The 15,453-nt window shown below is 28.4% G+C and overlaps 1 protein-coding gene across 1 annotated transcript; it reads right to left on the bottom strand.

The window, feature by feature from the left end:
* Positions 1-8,633: 8,633 nt before the first annotated feature.
* On the bottom strand, positions 8,634-12,070 carry LOC140676276 (uncharacterized). Its single transcript, XM_072911168.1, has 3 exons — positions 11,889-12,070; positions 10,818-11,058; positions 8,634-8,776 (listed from the first exon to the last, which is right to left on the bottom strand). Exons 1-3 carry the CDS (start codon positions 12,003-12,005, stop codon positions 8,634-8,636), a joined length of 501 nt encoding a protein of 166 aa, XP_072767269.1. The 5' UTR covers positions 12,006-12,070.
* Between the last annotated feature and the right edge of the window lie 3,383 nt (positions 12,071-15,453).

The raw sequence follows: 15,453 nt of genomic DNA, 5'->3' as shown, positions 1-15,453 counted from the left end.
ATATTAATACAATATTATTATAATATTAATATTTATAATATTATCCTAATTATTACAAATTAGATACAAAAATTACATTTACGTATTTATAGTATTAAGATCACTAAAGTTATGCCATATTTAATTTCTAATTTTGATCGCGTTGGAGAAATTGAGATACTTCAAGCCTGATAAAAAATGGATTTATAATGTTATTGTCGCGCAAAAGAGCCGAGAAAGCAATCAATTTTTGTCGATGCAACTAGAACTTATAAGTCCTATAGAAACTTTCTCGTTAATTCCTAGCGCATTCTACTTCATCGATATTTTGTTTCCGTTCAGCGAGATTCTTCTCGCCGGAACCTTCATTCGTGATTTCTCTCTCTCTTATCATTGTGGGAAAATGAGCGATGTCCATTCGAGAGCAATGTGGTTGAAAGCAACCAGTTTTCCTTCAGTCTGCAAATCGAACGGCGATCGTAGCTCGGCAGTCCTCTCAGACGCAGGATATTAAAGACAGATTAAGATCTTTGACTTCCGGTTCCGCCATCCATCGAATAATCGTCACTGTCGTACAACTAGATCTTTTAATGCACCGGAACATCTGCTTTGAACGGAAGCTGTCATACTGTAAGATAGATGTAACGCGTTCAAGCGTTTGTGTTCAATTTCGCAAAGCTTAACGCTAACAGAGTTATGCTTATATATATAAGCGTAACTCTCTTAGCGTCTGTCTACTCTAAAATAGACAATTTATATACATATATATATATATATATATATATATATATATATATAAATAAATAAAAATAAAATTTTTATTATTTATATTTTAAATTTTATGCTCTTTTAAAATTTTTTTTTTAATTTATTGAGATTTTAACAATACATTAACAATATATATTATTTAAGAAAATAACAATTCTGGAAAAATTCTGCTTTCGTGAGATCATGTACTATCAATTACAATTATTTACTATCCATTTTTTATATTACTTAATTCAATTTCAGGAAGTTATTTTTGTTAATTATGATAGTAAAATTTACAATTTTATTTGTTATGTAAAAAAGGATGACAGAAAGTAAAGGAGCACTGTTGTCGAATGTATGGTAAATCGTAATAAAATACATTAGCCTGACACATTCAACATGCGATAATACTACAAACAAAAACGGCGGACGATAAAATGCAAATTTCGTGAGCGCGCAGAAAACGCTGCCGTTGCCGAACATAAATAATTTTAATCGCCGTTTTTATACGTCGGTGCGTTTAGTGCGTATTTGGTGCGCACGCGCTTTGCATATAGTGTCAAATTAAATCTTTCTTGCCAAGATATAAATATTTTCGATAGTTAATAACCTTGCAAAATTTCTGCACGCAGTCGCGCGATCACATTTATACAGCACAGTGATTATTTTTTAGCATATTTCTTAATGTTTTTATTTAAAAGCATGCAATTTAAAATAGGTAGCAGTCTTTCTACTAGCCAGCTTATAAACTTTAATTTAATGTGTACAGTTTTCATTCATTCCAACAAACATCAAAACACGCCGAAAACTTTTAATTACTTTTTAGGAAGGAAAAGGTTCCGGCTATGCCAGCTGCTAGTAAACATAAGATAAAGTATTCTGTAATTAGGAGTTTTACGAGACTAGCAAATCACCGGCGTTTACTGAACTAAGATAAAGAATGTATAATAGGTTGCCGGATTCTGGCTAATTTGCAGTAAACATTTTATTATTGTTCGCGTAAAGTGTCTCGGTAGTTAACAATTTATTTTTATGACAATAAGCAAGCATAATTATATGACGTTTAGCATAAATTAGCAATAAAGAAATAATTACTCATAAAATCGCGAATATATGCAAGAACAACTTTAAAAGAAAGAAATTTAAGAAGAAAGAAGAAATAGTTCCCGTTCTTTCAGAAGTTCAAACTTTTTAGGATTTAAATATTCAATATTTCTGCTATATAATATACTAGCATTACCTTTTTCATTATTTCATATAGATTTTAATGCAAATAAATTTTACGTAAATATTTAATATAATCTTAATAGGTGCCAAATTTTAATCCAATATACTTAATATATTGTGATTAAATATAATTATTTGATTAAATATACATTTATATTAGAACACAAGATAATAAACTATATACTATTATATTTTGATATTTATCTGCAAATTCTTACGATAAAAAATTCCTTCTGGAATAACCGGTTGAATGAAGAAAGTACAGCGGTCAAGTCAAAAAAAGTTAGCGAGAACTCTGTCCCTTTTATGACGGTATTAGAGGAAAAATCAACAGCTATGTTAGCACGTCTGGCCTTCTTCACAGCGATTTGTTTCACTTTGCGGACGGGCTTCTACTCTCGTTCTACTTCCGAGTCTCTTTCGCTCTTCGTTTAATCTTTTCGAGTCAAGTCGAATCCCACCATTAGTTCGCGTAGCCCATGTACTTTTCATTCGGATCCACGTTTTGCTGGTGACTCGAACGGAGTTTCGAGAGGCAAAAGGGATAAATGACCGACAAAGTTTTTTATGAGGAACGACGAAACTATTTTTTATGATGTCCAAAACTGTACTTATTGCTCTCTTTAGCAATAAATATAAACAATCAAAACAGTAAAAATATCAAATACATACCAATATTGACACATTTAAGTAAGTGAAAAAAAGTATTAAAAACACGACATATATGTATAATTCTTAAATATACCTACCCATATTTCTGAGCAAAAAAAAATTAAATGTACTTTATCAAAATTGATATTTAGTTTATTAGAAGTTCATAGTTTGTGCATCCTGTGTTTACTTATATATATTACTAAATCACTTTGTATAGATTTTTTAAAAATCTTTTTCCTATCAGCGAGTAATATACATATAATTTAAATAGAATAAGTTGCAAGTTTTTTTTATAATATTACGCTATTCTCTACATACTTGTAGGTTTTTAAATCTTTTTTATTTCTATTTTTAGCTTTATGTTTATTGTATTTTCTAAATGTAATTAGAAAAATTAAATTAAGATGTTTTGTAAATTTATATTTGATTTATACATCAACATAATATAAATTTTGCTTTAAAATAATGATTCAAAGGATATAAGAGTAAATTAGCTAATTTTTCTTATAATTGTTTTTTATAAATGCTTTACAAGATTTCTCGTATTAAAAGTTTTAATTTTAAATAATAAGATTGTTTTTCTAAAATAAATTTATATATATATAAAAGTAAAATATAACTTCATATTTTAAATTTAATAAATTTGTCTTTATAAATTTATTTTAATAATAAGATATTTTTTTATATTTTTGTCATTTTTCTATTAGTTTTTAATAAGCAGTTTTGGAAATTCAATACATAATTTTTCAATTTTTGTCCACTTTTAAAATATAAATCACATTTATAAATATCTGAAGAAGTTTTATACAATATTTGTGGATGTATATTTACGTGACCTAATGTGATTGATTGTAAAGAAGGTTCGGAGCGCCTGTGCGCACATGTATATATGTATACCAGTCTGTCGCGTAAACAATTCTAGTAAACAATTCTTGTGATCCAAGAGTAATTTTCGAAAGTAGAGTTTCTTCTTGTTCTCGCGCTGTATTTCCTTTGCGTAAACGTCGCTGAAGAATACAATTCACCAATAATGCAATGCCAGTGATGAGTAAATCTTAATATCGATTCTCGCGAGTCTTGACCTACAAATTGATCCGATTGTAAGGTCGAACTAAATTTTAAAACTTCTTTTCGAGTGATCTACAAACACGTTAGTTATCACAATATTTTGAATAAATTATAAAGTTGTAAAATTGTAAATTTTTTATATTAGAGAATCAAAATGTTGAAAACGTAATTGTCATTGCAACTCACTAATATATATTTTGTTTTCAAAAATTATCTTCGGTAAAAGATCATCAAGGATTATCATATGCAACATATCTCGCAAAGACAAAATTGCGAATAGGCAATTTTATCATTTAAAATCTTTTTCAATATTATTATATAATAAAGAAAATTGTGTCATTAATAAAAAAATATTAAAAGATGTTTTAAAATTAAATGTTATATAAAGTTTTAAAGTAACGTATTTATTCTCAAGTCATTTTTTGCGTTAAATAAGCAGTTATAAATGTCGTGAAACTATTTTATATGTATTGCGTGAAATGCATTTTTTTAATTTATTGTATATATCTTTTATTCTAATTTATTTAATATTAATATTAGAAAGAATGTTTTTCTACAATAGTTTATGATTGTAATAATAAACTATTTTCATATTAAAAAGCAAAAAAGGTGGAAAATATTTCAACAACAATTTTTTTACTATAGGGTTTTTATAATAGTTTATGATTGTATATATATAGTATGATGAATATAAATTATGAATATAAATTATTTTTTACATTAAACATTTTTACAAAAGAAGTGAAAAATATTTCGATAATAGAAATAATTTAATATGTTAACTTTTAAAAAAATTTGTTTAACATTCGCTTATTTAAAAAACTTTGCCTTGTCTTCTTGAACAAGAATATTAACACGAAAGAATATAGAAGGGGAGAAAGTAAACTGAGATAGAATTTTTTTCCCAGTGATGTAAAGACAAGTTAAGATAACATTTAAAATACCAGTGCAACGTTTTCTCGGAGCAGCGCATCGAAAACTTTAAATAAAGATTTATCTTCCGTATAGTCGGCCAGGCACGAAGCTAAAAAGATCTTGAAGAACGCAGTCGCGTAGAAGTTCTGGCGCCGTAGGAACTTCCCGTTCACACGGGAATTTCGTTTACTAACGTAATTTGCGGTTACTAGTGAAGAGCCCCGTGACTCTTGCGCTTACGTATAATACGATCACGATTTGTGGTATTCGAAAAAGAAGAGGGGAGTATAATTGATACATACCAGGAATGCATCTTGGCGTGACTTTTACGGTAAAGTATCAAGAAAACCATGCGACACTTTACGTAAAGTCAGTATTTATATTGGGCTCTCATCCATTCTCTGAAACAAAGCATCAAAGTCACAAAAAAGTTTCTTACGGCATTTTTTTTATGCATGTTGGAATATTTCACAAAAATGTCAAATTAGCAACGTCAGTTTATAATGTATCAAGTAACTGACGCAAGTCATATCTCGTTATTCCGAATCAAGATTAAAATAATTTATTGATACCATTCATAGTTATTAGTATTAATAACAGTCTTTGTTACTTTTTTGTCACTTTTACATATGCATCAAAATCATTACAACTTATTATTATATACATTTATTATTTATAATTTATTATTGCGTACATAAATATCATTACAATTTACAATATTATTATATAATTATACTTTTAAACAATATAATAATTAATTCTTTTATTATATTCCTGCTTATTACATTTCACAATAAGGCTGCCAAAGTTTTTTCATGCATTCTCCTTCTTTTATAGAGTTACATTCTAGGGAAGAAAAGCAAACGAGCTATTATTTGAAGAGATTAACCATAAATTTCTATAAGAAATCTGTGACGTAAAGTAAGAACAATATGGTTAAACATTTTTAAAATTTTGTATAATTTTTATATAATTGAATTTTATACTTAAAAATGATTTACATAATAACATTTAATTGATAATGTTATATACTCATTTTCTCATACACTGCAGCAAGAGTCTTGACAAAATACAAGTGCATTTTAATAAAGGATTATTATAACCATTCTTCCTAAAATTTAACAAAACAATTTATAATACTCCACTTTGTTTAAAAACTGTTTTGATGTCTTTCTCTAAAACTGCTATTCATACACTTTGTACTATAATATTGCATGTGAATATAAATATTATATAAAATGTTTCGTGTACCTTATATTATTTTGTGAAAAAAGGAGATTATAAATATTTTATTTCGCGAAAAAAACAGCGATCTTTAACCTTAAACTTTTTCGATAAAATGTTTCTTTTGTCGTATTATCCCTTTCTTTTCCCTACAACGCATAGTAACATCGTTATTTTTTATAGCTCCGGATCTCTTGTAACCTTGCTGTAACTCAACTCCGGAAACATCATAAAGCAGGTAGGAGTTACTTCGTAACCGTTGCGATGCTCGTCGCGTTGAATAACGCCATTTAACTTTTGCGATTCAGTAATCGGATGGAGACGCATTTATGAATATAAAACGTGCGCGTGTACCTTCTCTTCAAGGAACTGGAAATTACACAGCTTTTCTATAGCGCGAGCGACTTTTTAGATTTAAATAGCTATTACATAGAAATTTATAAATGGCGAAATTCTTAAAAAATAAACAAGTAACCAATTCAAGTTTTTAACGTTATATGCCAAGGGTGACTACGATAACGTAATACTGTTACTATAATATTATTTTGAGGTGTACTGCTATTGTTATAACATTAAAATATGATCTAATCTTTATATTCTTGACGCATCTGTTATTATTACATTATTACAACTTTCTTTTCTAACACTTCCATATTCTTAATACTCTGTATTTTCAATTCTTTTAATCTCCATATTGTTGACATTCTCCTGTTCTTTATTACCCCATTACTTTACTACTTTACATTTGCCGTTTAATCTCACATGCACAGAATAAGAATGTCGTTATACGTCTAATTGAAACAATATTTTTACTCCGTGTCTATTGAGGTAAGAATGAAAGAAAATATTAAGATTAAGAGAAGATGATTTAACGAATTATGTATATGAGTTCAATTGTAGTATTAGTGCAACAATATTCATTTATAGTATTGATCGTATGGTAGTAGTGATTTAGAACATTCTGATTGTACGCGCAATAAGGAATCTTAATGTAAGGAGTCACGATAAAAAGTTTTCCTATTAAGTCTTATCGTTGTAATCATTTGCATTATTTTGTATTGCGTTTATTAATTCCAAATTTTGAAAATTCAAATATTTTTCTAAAAAGCTTATAATAAATGTTTTCTTCTCAAGAAAAACTACTTTATGTTTAATAACAATGACCGACGAAATTAAAAAGGCAAGTGATAAAAATAACACATACGTTTTTCAGGAAATTATTGTACAACCATTGACAATGGCATTGTATGTGAAGGGATGCAGACTACTTTATTGAAATACAATTATACTTGTCTGACTAGCTCGGATTTATGATGTTTAACGCAGGATACCGTCAATTAACGAGATACACATTTCAAGCTTAGTAAGTTTACTATTTTCTATTACATTGTGTATGTTACGGAAAGTGCGTTATCAGGTGTTTATCACACGACTCTTCCCAATCGTGTTTAGTGATTTATCGTTCGAGCGGCTGTGTGCGCCGAATGTAAATTACATGTGGACACATCGAAAATGGAATATCGACATGTGCCGACCTTTATTGTATTTTGGAAAGATGCAATCTATATCCTTTATATATGTGAAAAGAAATTATGCGAGACACATAACATATATGTATCTTCCCAAAATGCAATACATTCACGCATATATGCCATTTTTAAAGATGCTTTGATATATTTTTGCACATTGTATATAAGCAATTTTTAAGAATATTATAATTATAAATTAATATTCTATGAATAACTTTGTGCGAGAAAGAAGAGGATGATTAATCAGTATAACAATTTTTGTCATGTGTTTATTTTATTGTTACATAAAGATGTGTATTAGTTAATCAACTGCAAGGTTCATAAACAGCAACGACTCAAGCAGATAGTTAATGTTATCTTCTTAAAAAAGATTGTATTTTTTGAATTTCTTTTTTTTCGTATTTAGCTATGTTTCTGCATATCGGTTTTTTATTCCAGCTATGAATTTCGGAATATGGAAAGTAATTTGGAGCAAACAATATTTAGCCTGCATAAGCCATGTTATAAATTCAATTTCGAGTATTATGTCTATTTGCCCAATGCCTATTATGAGATAAGCTTTCATTGCGGTAAATCGTAATCATTTACGAGTAGAGCTCGAGCTGTATGCACGTTGAGCCAAATTAGCAAAAAATGGCAGAATCTCAAAGTTATTCCCTGTTCTGTTTCGTTAAAATAATAACACATTCAATGTTTTAGATATATGTTATTTGATGATACTTGTTGAAAAATATAATTATTCGTTTATTGTATTAATTTACGTGTATTATCTCACAGGAATATGTTAAATATTGTTTAATTAGATACTCTCTAACAGTAGACTATAATTAAAGAGAAATTTAATTTATATTACAAAAAAATTATGGATTTTTATAAAATTCTAAATACATGCAACCTAAAAATCGAATTAATAAAAATTCAATATTGTCGGTTACAATTGGCTATAAATTTCTTTGGAAGAAATAATTATTTCTCAAAAAAGAATTCAGTCCGATAATTGTGCGGTTGATCAATTTTTACAACAGCTTTAAAGTCATTTTACAATATTGAATAAGGCAATTTGTGACAATGACCCTATCGTGAAAATAGCCATGAATCTTCTTTAAAAAGATAGAAATGTAAATTAAAATATTAATTTTTTTCGTGAGTTTTTAATAAAAATAAGGCATATATACAATTATATGTATTTAATAAAAACAATGGATATAAAACAATTGAGTACATAACTAAGTAAATTTTCGTAGATTAATATAAAATTTGGTAGAAAGTAATATTGAGTCGCGTGGACTAATCATAATCGTGATTATGATGATCACTTCGATGGCTGTTGTGCACTTGAGCATGAAACCCGTCCTTGCCCGCCTGATACTTCACTGTTCTGATATTGCCATCTGGTTCCTTCACTGTATATTCCCCGAACACTTCTGTGCCTGCAAAACGTCGACGTACAAGTTATTTGTCTCGCGCTGCTTCACGCGAAGCTGGTACATTTGAGACACGCGTTATCTTTTTTTTTAGACGAATTGAGATTTACAGAAGTACAACAAAATATAAAACATTTTCACACTCTTCTCAAATTTTTCACACGATTACATGTATAAAGAACCTTAAAATATTTTAATTAAAAAAAGAAAAAGAAACTCTTACAAAGAGAAAGAGAGTGAAATGATTATCTTGATAAATCTATTATTAGAAAATGCATAAAGTATTATTTATTAATTAATTTTTAATTAATAATTGTTAATTAGTTATTATTAATTTTCTATATTTTAAGAATATTTTCTTAAATATTTGTTTACTTTATTTAAAAAATTAATAAGAATAATTTTATATGTGCTCTTACATACAGTATACATTATTTGTTGATTATATTTATATGCAATTAAAATCAATTTTAATAAAAAAAAGTTAGAAAAGTAATATTATAATCAATAAATAAAAATATAATCAATATGTCTATTTAATAATTAACAATATTTTTATTAAACTTATATTTTTTCTCTTATTATATGTGACAAATATATTATCTAATATAACTATCTATACTAACTATAATATTTAAATGTAGAAATCTATTTCTTATAAAATATTAAATAAAAATATTATTTAAAGAAGATTCATTTATCAAATATAATAATTAATAAATCACAATTATATTTAATGTATTTACGTTCGTTTACCACCATCAAATTGCGGATTTCTATTCCATTAAAATATACATTTTTTCAATCTGTTATACGATAGTTGCAGTAAATTTCACTTTATTGAAAAATTAAAATTTTATTTTAATAAAACGTAACTGAAATTTTGTAATCGATCTTAATTGTTCTAATTAATTTAATGTTTACGACAGAAGTTGGAAATAGTACGCTCGCAATTGCTCAGAAACCTTTCTATCAATAGCTGCTATCTAAGCTTTATATGGTTATAAACTTTTCAGTCGGTACGCGTCTGCCTTTGAAGACAGGAATACGCGGTTTTTTAGCAGCACTTTTATCGTTCCTAACTTTTCTCTCGGCGCGTTGCTACGAAATCTCTCGCTCCAGTTAAAACTTGACGACGCTCGATGATATCGTTTTATATAAAAAAGATTTGTGTTTGAATGTTATTATATCAATAGAAATTATATCAAAATTATACCAATGGAAAACTTAATCGGTAAAGCAATATTTGTTTTATAACATTATAAAAATTATTTTGACAAAATTTTTTCACAAAATTTATTTATAAAATATGTTTATATTGCAATACAAACATATTATTTTATATTTTAACCTAATGAGACATGAATTATAAGATGGAAAAGAGGGTAGAATTAACAGAGAGAGAGAGAGAGAGAGAGAGAGAGAGAAAGATGTATTTTAAATATTATTTACTGTTACATGAATGGGTTTAAATAAATATTAAAAATTAAAAAATATAATTACCTAAGCGTAGACTTTATTTAAAATACATATTTGCCAGAAGAATATAATTTTTTGAATCGCAGAGAATTAAAATTGAAAATAAAATTAAAACGATCGTTCAAGAAATTTTTTTATTTAAATCACGGCATTAAAATTTTTAGAAAAAATAAAACCATATTTCCAGTTTTCTTATTTCTTTAAAATCGTTTCCAAAGTTGCATACATTACTAATAAAATATTGTTAACATCACTCGACGAGTGATAAAGCGTATGTAAGTCAAGTTAAAAGAATTACCGTGTCGTGGCTTTCCATTGAGTATTCTAAGAGCAACATTATAAAATTGCTCAAGCAAAGGTCACGTTGCCACTTTTATTCGCACAATCAGTCTGTCCTACGTTCACCTCGGTACATTTGTCAGCTTTTTCTCCCTCAGAGCACGGCATCGCGATTCCGCGTACGTAAGTAGGTTATTCTTATTCTTCCCGCTCGCGATACATACAAGAAGACGAGAAAGATCCTCTTAAAGCAGAGGAGATTAATCTCCATTCAAACTATGTGTCTTACCGTCCCTGTGCTCCTTTTGACCGTGATAATCGCCTGTATGGTGGTCCTCGACTCCGTATGAAAACGCATAATGTGGATGAGCGACATAGTCTTCATGGTGATGTCCATGATTGTCGTTCCAGGTGATTTCGTGCTCGTCGCCTATCACTGGCCCGTGAAAATGTTGAAAAGAGTGTGCATATTCGTCCGGTTTTGCATTAACCAAAAGTAAAGTCGAAATCACCAATACGGATAGAATGAGCTTGACAAGAAATACATTGACATTAGGTTAATAAAATTCTCCTGAATTAAGTATTAATTAAATATTAATTGCATGAAATATAAAATTCAGACAAGACAAAGCGTTGATGTATATGTATGGAATACATTACGATAAAAATTATATATAGCTAAAAAAGAAAAAATAAAGCAGAAGAATTTTTAGACAGAATTAAACAGAATTAAAAAAAAAAAAAAAAGAAGTTCTATAAAAAGATTTAGTTGCGGAAATGTGATAAAAGAGTGTTGGCTGACAAAAGATACGAAAATTTACCAATTATTGAAACTACAAGAAGATAAATAGAAATTTGCAACCTTAAAAGAAAATTAGATAAATTATTAAAATATAATAAAAAAATATATTTTCTTGATGAGAAAAATAATAAGAAATTTTAAAATTGTTTTATTAAGTAAACATTATGAAAAAAATTCAAATTTAAAGAAAGTAGTTTTCAAATTTAGGAAGCCCTATTGTTAGAATATTTGCATTTGTTTCATTTTTTTTAAATAAATTTTATTAATCTTATTTAAAAACATCTTTTTTTTCTTTAAATCTTATAAATACTTAAAAAAAACTTTATGCAATTATTATCAAACTTTTTTAAATAAAAAAGGTATAAAATTTTTTGGCATTCTAGGCATGTAGCAAAAATAAAAAGATAAATTCACTTATTTTAACTTTAATCACAAACTTAAACAATCTAACAATTAAAATATACTGATAAAGGCAATTTTAAGGCTTCTCTACGAAGGAAAGTTAAAGTTGACGGGTAGTTCAATTGATTGAGATATGTTAACGCGATATGCACTCACTTCGGAAATCATGGCGTTAATTAGCGTTTGCAAATCGTGTCCCCCTTTACGTGAAAGCTTGATCAATCCGCGTGACCCACGATCGTCCCAAAAACTGCGCGATACGCCCGATGCCATTGTTCCTTTTATAGGTTTGCTTTTCACAAGTTTCCCCTTTGCTTAATTCTTCTTTGGATCCATGCCCGAGGGAGTTCAGCTAAGCGCTCCCGCGGACGTTGCAAAACACAATTATTCAACCGGTCCAGCCGGCACAAAAAGTGTCGCGGTGCTCGTTCGAGCGCATTAGCCAATCTCGGACTAATGGAGCCCGCTCGTTGCGGAAGGAGAGCGAAAAAATGAATCGCCGGACTCGCTCGTTTCTTTCGTTCTGCGACACGCGCGTATCGATCAGGATGGCCGCGATCGATGGCATCGAACGCCATCACGTCACGATACTGGGTTTTCTTCCGGTGTACCAAAAAAACATTACCTCCCACGGTCCACTTCTCTTAATGCGTTCTTCCTTATGTAATTTCTCGTTTAATATATCCGGGAATCAAATCAATGTAGATGATGTAGTAGAAAAAACCGGGACAAAGAAATCGAACGGATAATATCACTTTCAGATCAATAGACCAATTGAAAACGCTTGTCATACTTTGACAACACAAATTATTTATGTCAGCAATATAAATAAATATTAATGGTGGTTTTAACGCACTACACAAATCATATTTCAGATATAGAATAATAATAATAATTAATGTATAGCTATAAATTTTAAAGTAGATATAAAATATAATTATATGGACATATGTATGTATACATATAAGCACAAATCTGTTCATTACATCTTTAATAAGATTATATAATTTAACAAAAAAAGTCCTAAAAAAAATAATCATTCTCTCTTTATGCTTAATGTGATTTGGTTTAAAAAATGCTTTATCGTACGCATTATTCTGAAAAATTTAAAGTTCTAGTTGTAAAACGCTATTATAATTAACTATGTTACACAATATATACTAAAAATTTATATTTATAAAATTGTATATATTATCAGAACTTTACCTTTAAAAAATTTACAAAAATTAATCAATTAAAATTAACTAATTAGTATTAGTATTAAAATAAAATATCTATAATATTATATCATAGAAAAATTGTATTTAATTGTTTATTCTATTCTTATATATTGGATTCGTTCAGTTTATCATTTGCGCGCGCGTTTTAACAATCTTAAAAATTTCTCTATATACATATGTATGTTTACAAAAATTTTTAAACTTTGACATCTACTACCTTCTATATTAATAAAAAATTTAAAAATAATAATAATAATATATGTTTAATTTTAAATACTTAAAATATATCTTTTTTAATAATTTATATGTTGTAGCAACTGAAGCACAGTAAAAAGTATATTAAAATAACTTTTCTAAAACTTTTCTGAAATTGCTCGCAATTATAATATGATAAAACATTTTGAAGAAGAGAATTCAGTATAGATAGCAAAAACTATGGAAAACAGCTAACTTTTTTCAAGTTATTTTCTATTGAACTATGTTATATTATATTTCACCTCTTTAAAAATTGTTCCATTTTTTATGTATTATAAATTTTTTATTAATTTTAATCCGTAAAAATATACGGTATCGGTTTTACTTGGTTTTTTATATAACTTTGTATACACTAATCTGTATAAATCTTATAAATCTTATTCAATACCGAGTGATTTCCCTTGATCTTTATCGGAAAATCCGATTAAAATTTTCAGTGGGGTATTCTTTGTCATACGAATGAAATAGAGATATGCTGAAAAAAATTTGCAGAATGCTTGATACTAACTCGAGTGGTCCCTCGCATATTAACAAAAAAACGGAAGACTCCATTTGCTCTCTGCATGCTACAGGATGGAATGAAAGGGTGGGTAAAATGAGAGTGAGAGATAGGATAGGTGAAAGAGAGGTAGGTCAGAGCCGGGACGACGAGAGGACAGATTCTGGCACACGATGTGCTGGAGCGGCGGAAGTGCTCGAAGAGGCGCTCAGGTTTTGAGTTATGACACTTTTTGAGTCGAGAAGTCGCATTGTGAATGGCGCATCCGGGTCCGGTGTAATATCCCACCTCGATCTCAGTGCCGAGCCGGCGATAAATCTGCCTTAAATAAGATTTGCCGGCGACACTCCGGCGAAATAAAAGGAACGGAACGCGGATGACGGCGCGGGATGCAGGATGCCGGCTTGTTACTTCTTCGACTTTAGTCCGCTGATGCACTTTGCTCGCCAGTTCATGCCGGAGTTAATGAGTAGCCTGAAGTCTTCGTTTTCGTCCTAATTGCAAGAGCGCTGCAACACAGCAGCAGCGATGGCATCTTCTTCGTCCTCAATTTCTCGTCTACCATGATAACTCTTACAGCCCGTATATAGGAAATGACAAAGTGCACTGACGAGAGTTCCCTTTTTATGAGTTTCTACACTCCAAGTTTTATTCGTCTATCTTCGGTGAGTAAATTATACACATAAATAAATGATAATGCTAATCAAGAATGCTATTATCATAATTGTGATGAAATATATTTTTATCAAATATAGGTCAAAAAGTATATTTCTTTCTCGATCTTTTTCTCTTCCAAATATGTAGACAGTAATTAATATACATATATGTACAACAATATTTAGGAAATATTTTATTATTTTTAATATTATAAACTTTTCTCTTTATAGATATAAAATTGATTAATGATTAAACTTATTTAACATTATTGGCATTAATATTAGTTAAAAAGATTATTGACACCGCTTTTTACAAATTAGAATTTTATATTTTACTTGTTATTTTTGTACCTGAATAATTTGTATGCTATGGTAATTAGATTACAAATTATTACAATATAATTACATTATATTGATATAAATTTATATTATCTCTATTTTATATATACATCTATATTGAATATTGCATCGTATGTATTATTACTCGTACGTAATATGTGCGGTACACGTATTTGCTTATTTCTATCACATTATTTTATAATAATAATTTTTATTAAAGAAAATGCCAAGGGAAATCATTTTCTGTTAAAGTAGTTTATTTTACCCAAGGAATATGATTTTGTCGTCTATTACTTTCTTATTAAACTTAATCAAAAATTTTTATTTTCAATCGCTAATTACTTCACTATGTATATATAGCTATATACGTACATATAAGTACATATATATATTTTTTTAAGAAAAAATTAATTTGAGATTAGTCAAAGAAAAAGTAACATTATCGAGAAAAATAAGATGTCCTACATATACATACGTACTTATATCTATTACTTTTTCAATCTATTTGTAATAAATACGCTACAATAAATTAATTAAGAGTTTATTTCTGAATAATTGGTGCTTGCTAAGTAAAGTAATTTAAATCAACTGCATAAAACAAAAAGTTATTATAAGAATATTCAAGAAATGTTACAGAATGAAAACGACGGCAACTTTGCGATTGCAAATTATATGCATAATTGTCAAGTTTTATAATTTCTTGAAATTATAAAGTTGCATTGTAAAAAGATGGCAATGAAACAGGTTTAAGA

The sequence above is a fragment of the Anoplolepis gracilipes genome, chromosome 2, assembly GCF_047496725.1.
Source record: "Anoplolepis gracilipes chromosome 2, ASM4749672v1, whole genome shotgun sequence".
Taxonomy (NCBI): domain Eukaryota; kingdom Metazoa; phylum Arthropoda; class Insecta; order Hymenoptera; family Formicidae; genus Anoplolepis; species Anoplolepis gracilipes.
Note: the sequence above shows the minus strand (reverse complement) of the source record. Positions and strands in the feature narration are given on the sequence as shown.

Coding starts and splice junctions, on each gene's coding strand:
- LOC140676276 (XM_072911168.1), bottom strand. CDS start 12,005: ATGGCATCGGGCGTATCGCGCAGTTTTTGGGACGATCGTGGGTCACGC. Junction 11,059..11,888: donor TTAACGCCATGATTTCCGAA/GTGAGTGCATAT, acceptor TTTCTTGTCAAG/CTCATTCTATCCGTATTGGT. Junction 8,777..10,817: donor TCAAAAGGAGCACAGGGACG/GTAAGACACATA, acceptor GACGTTTTGCAG/GCACAGAAGTGTTCGGGGAA.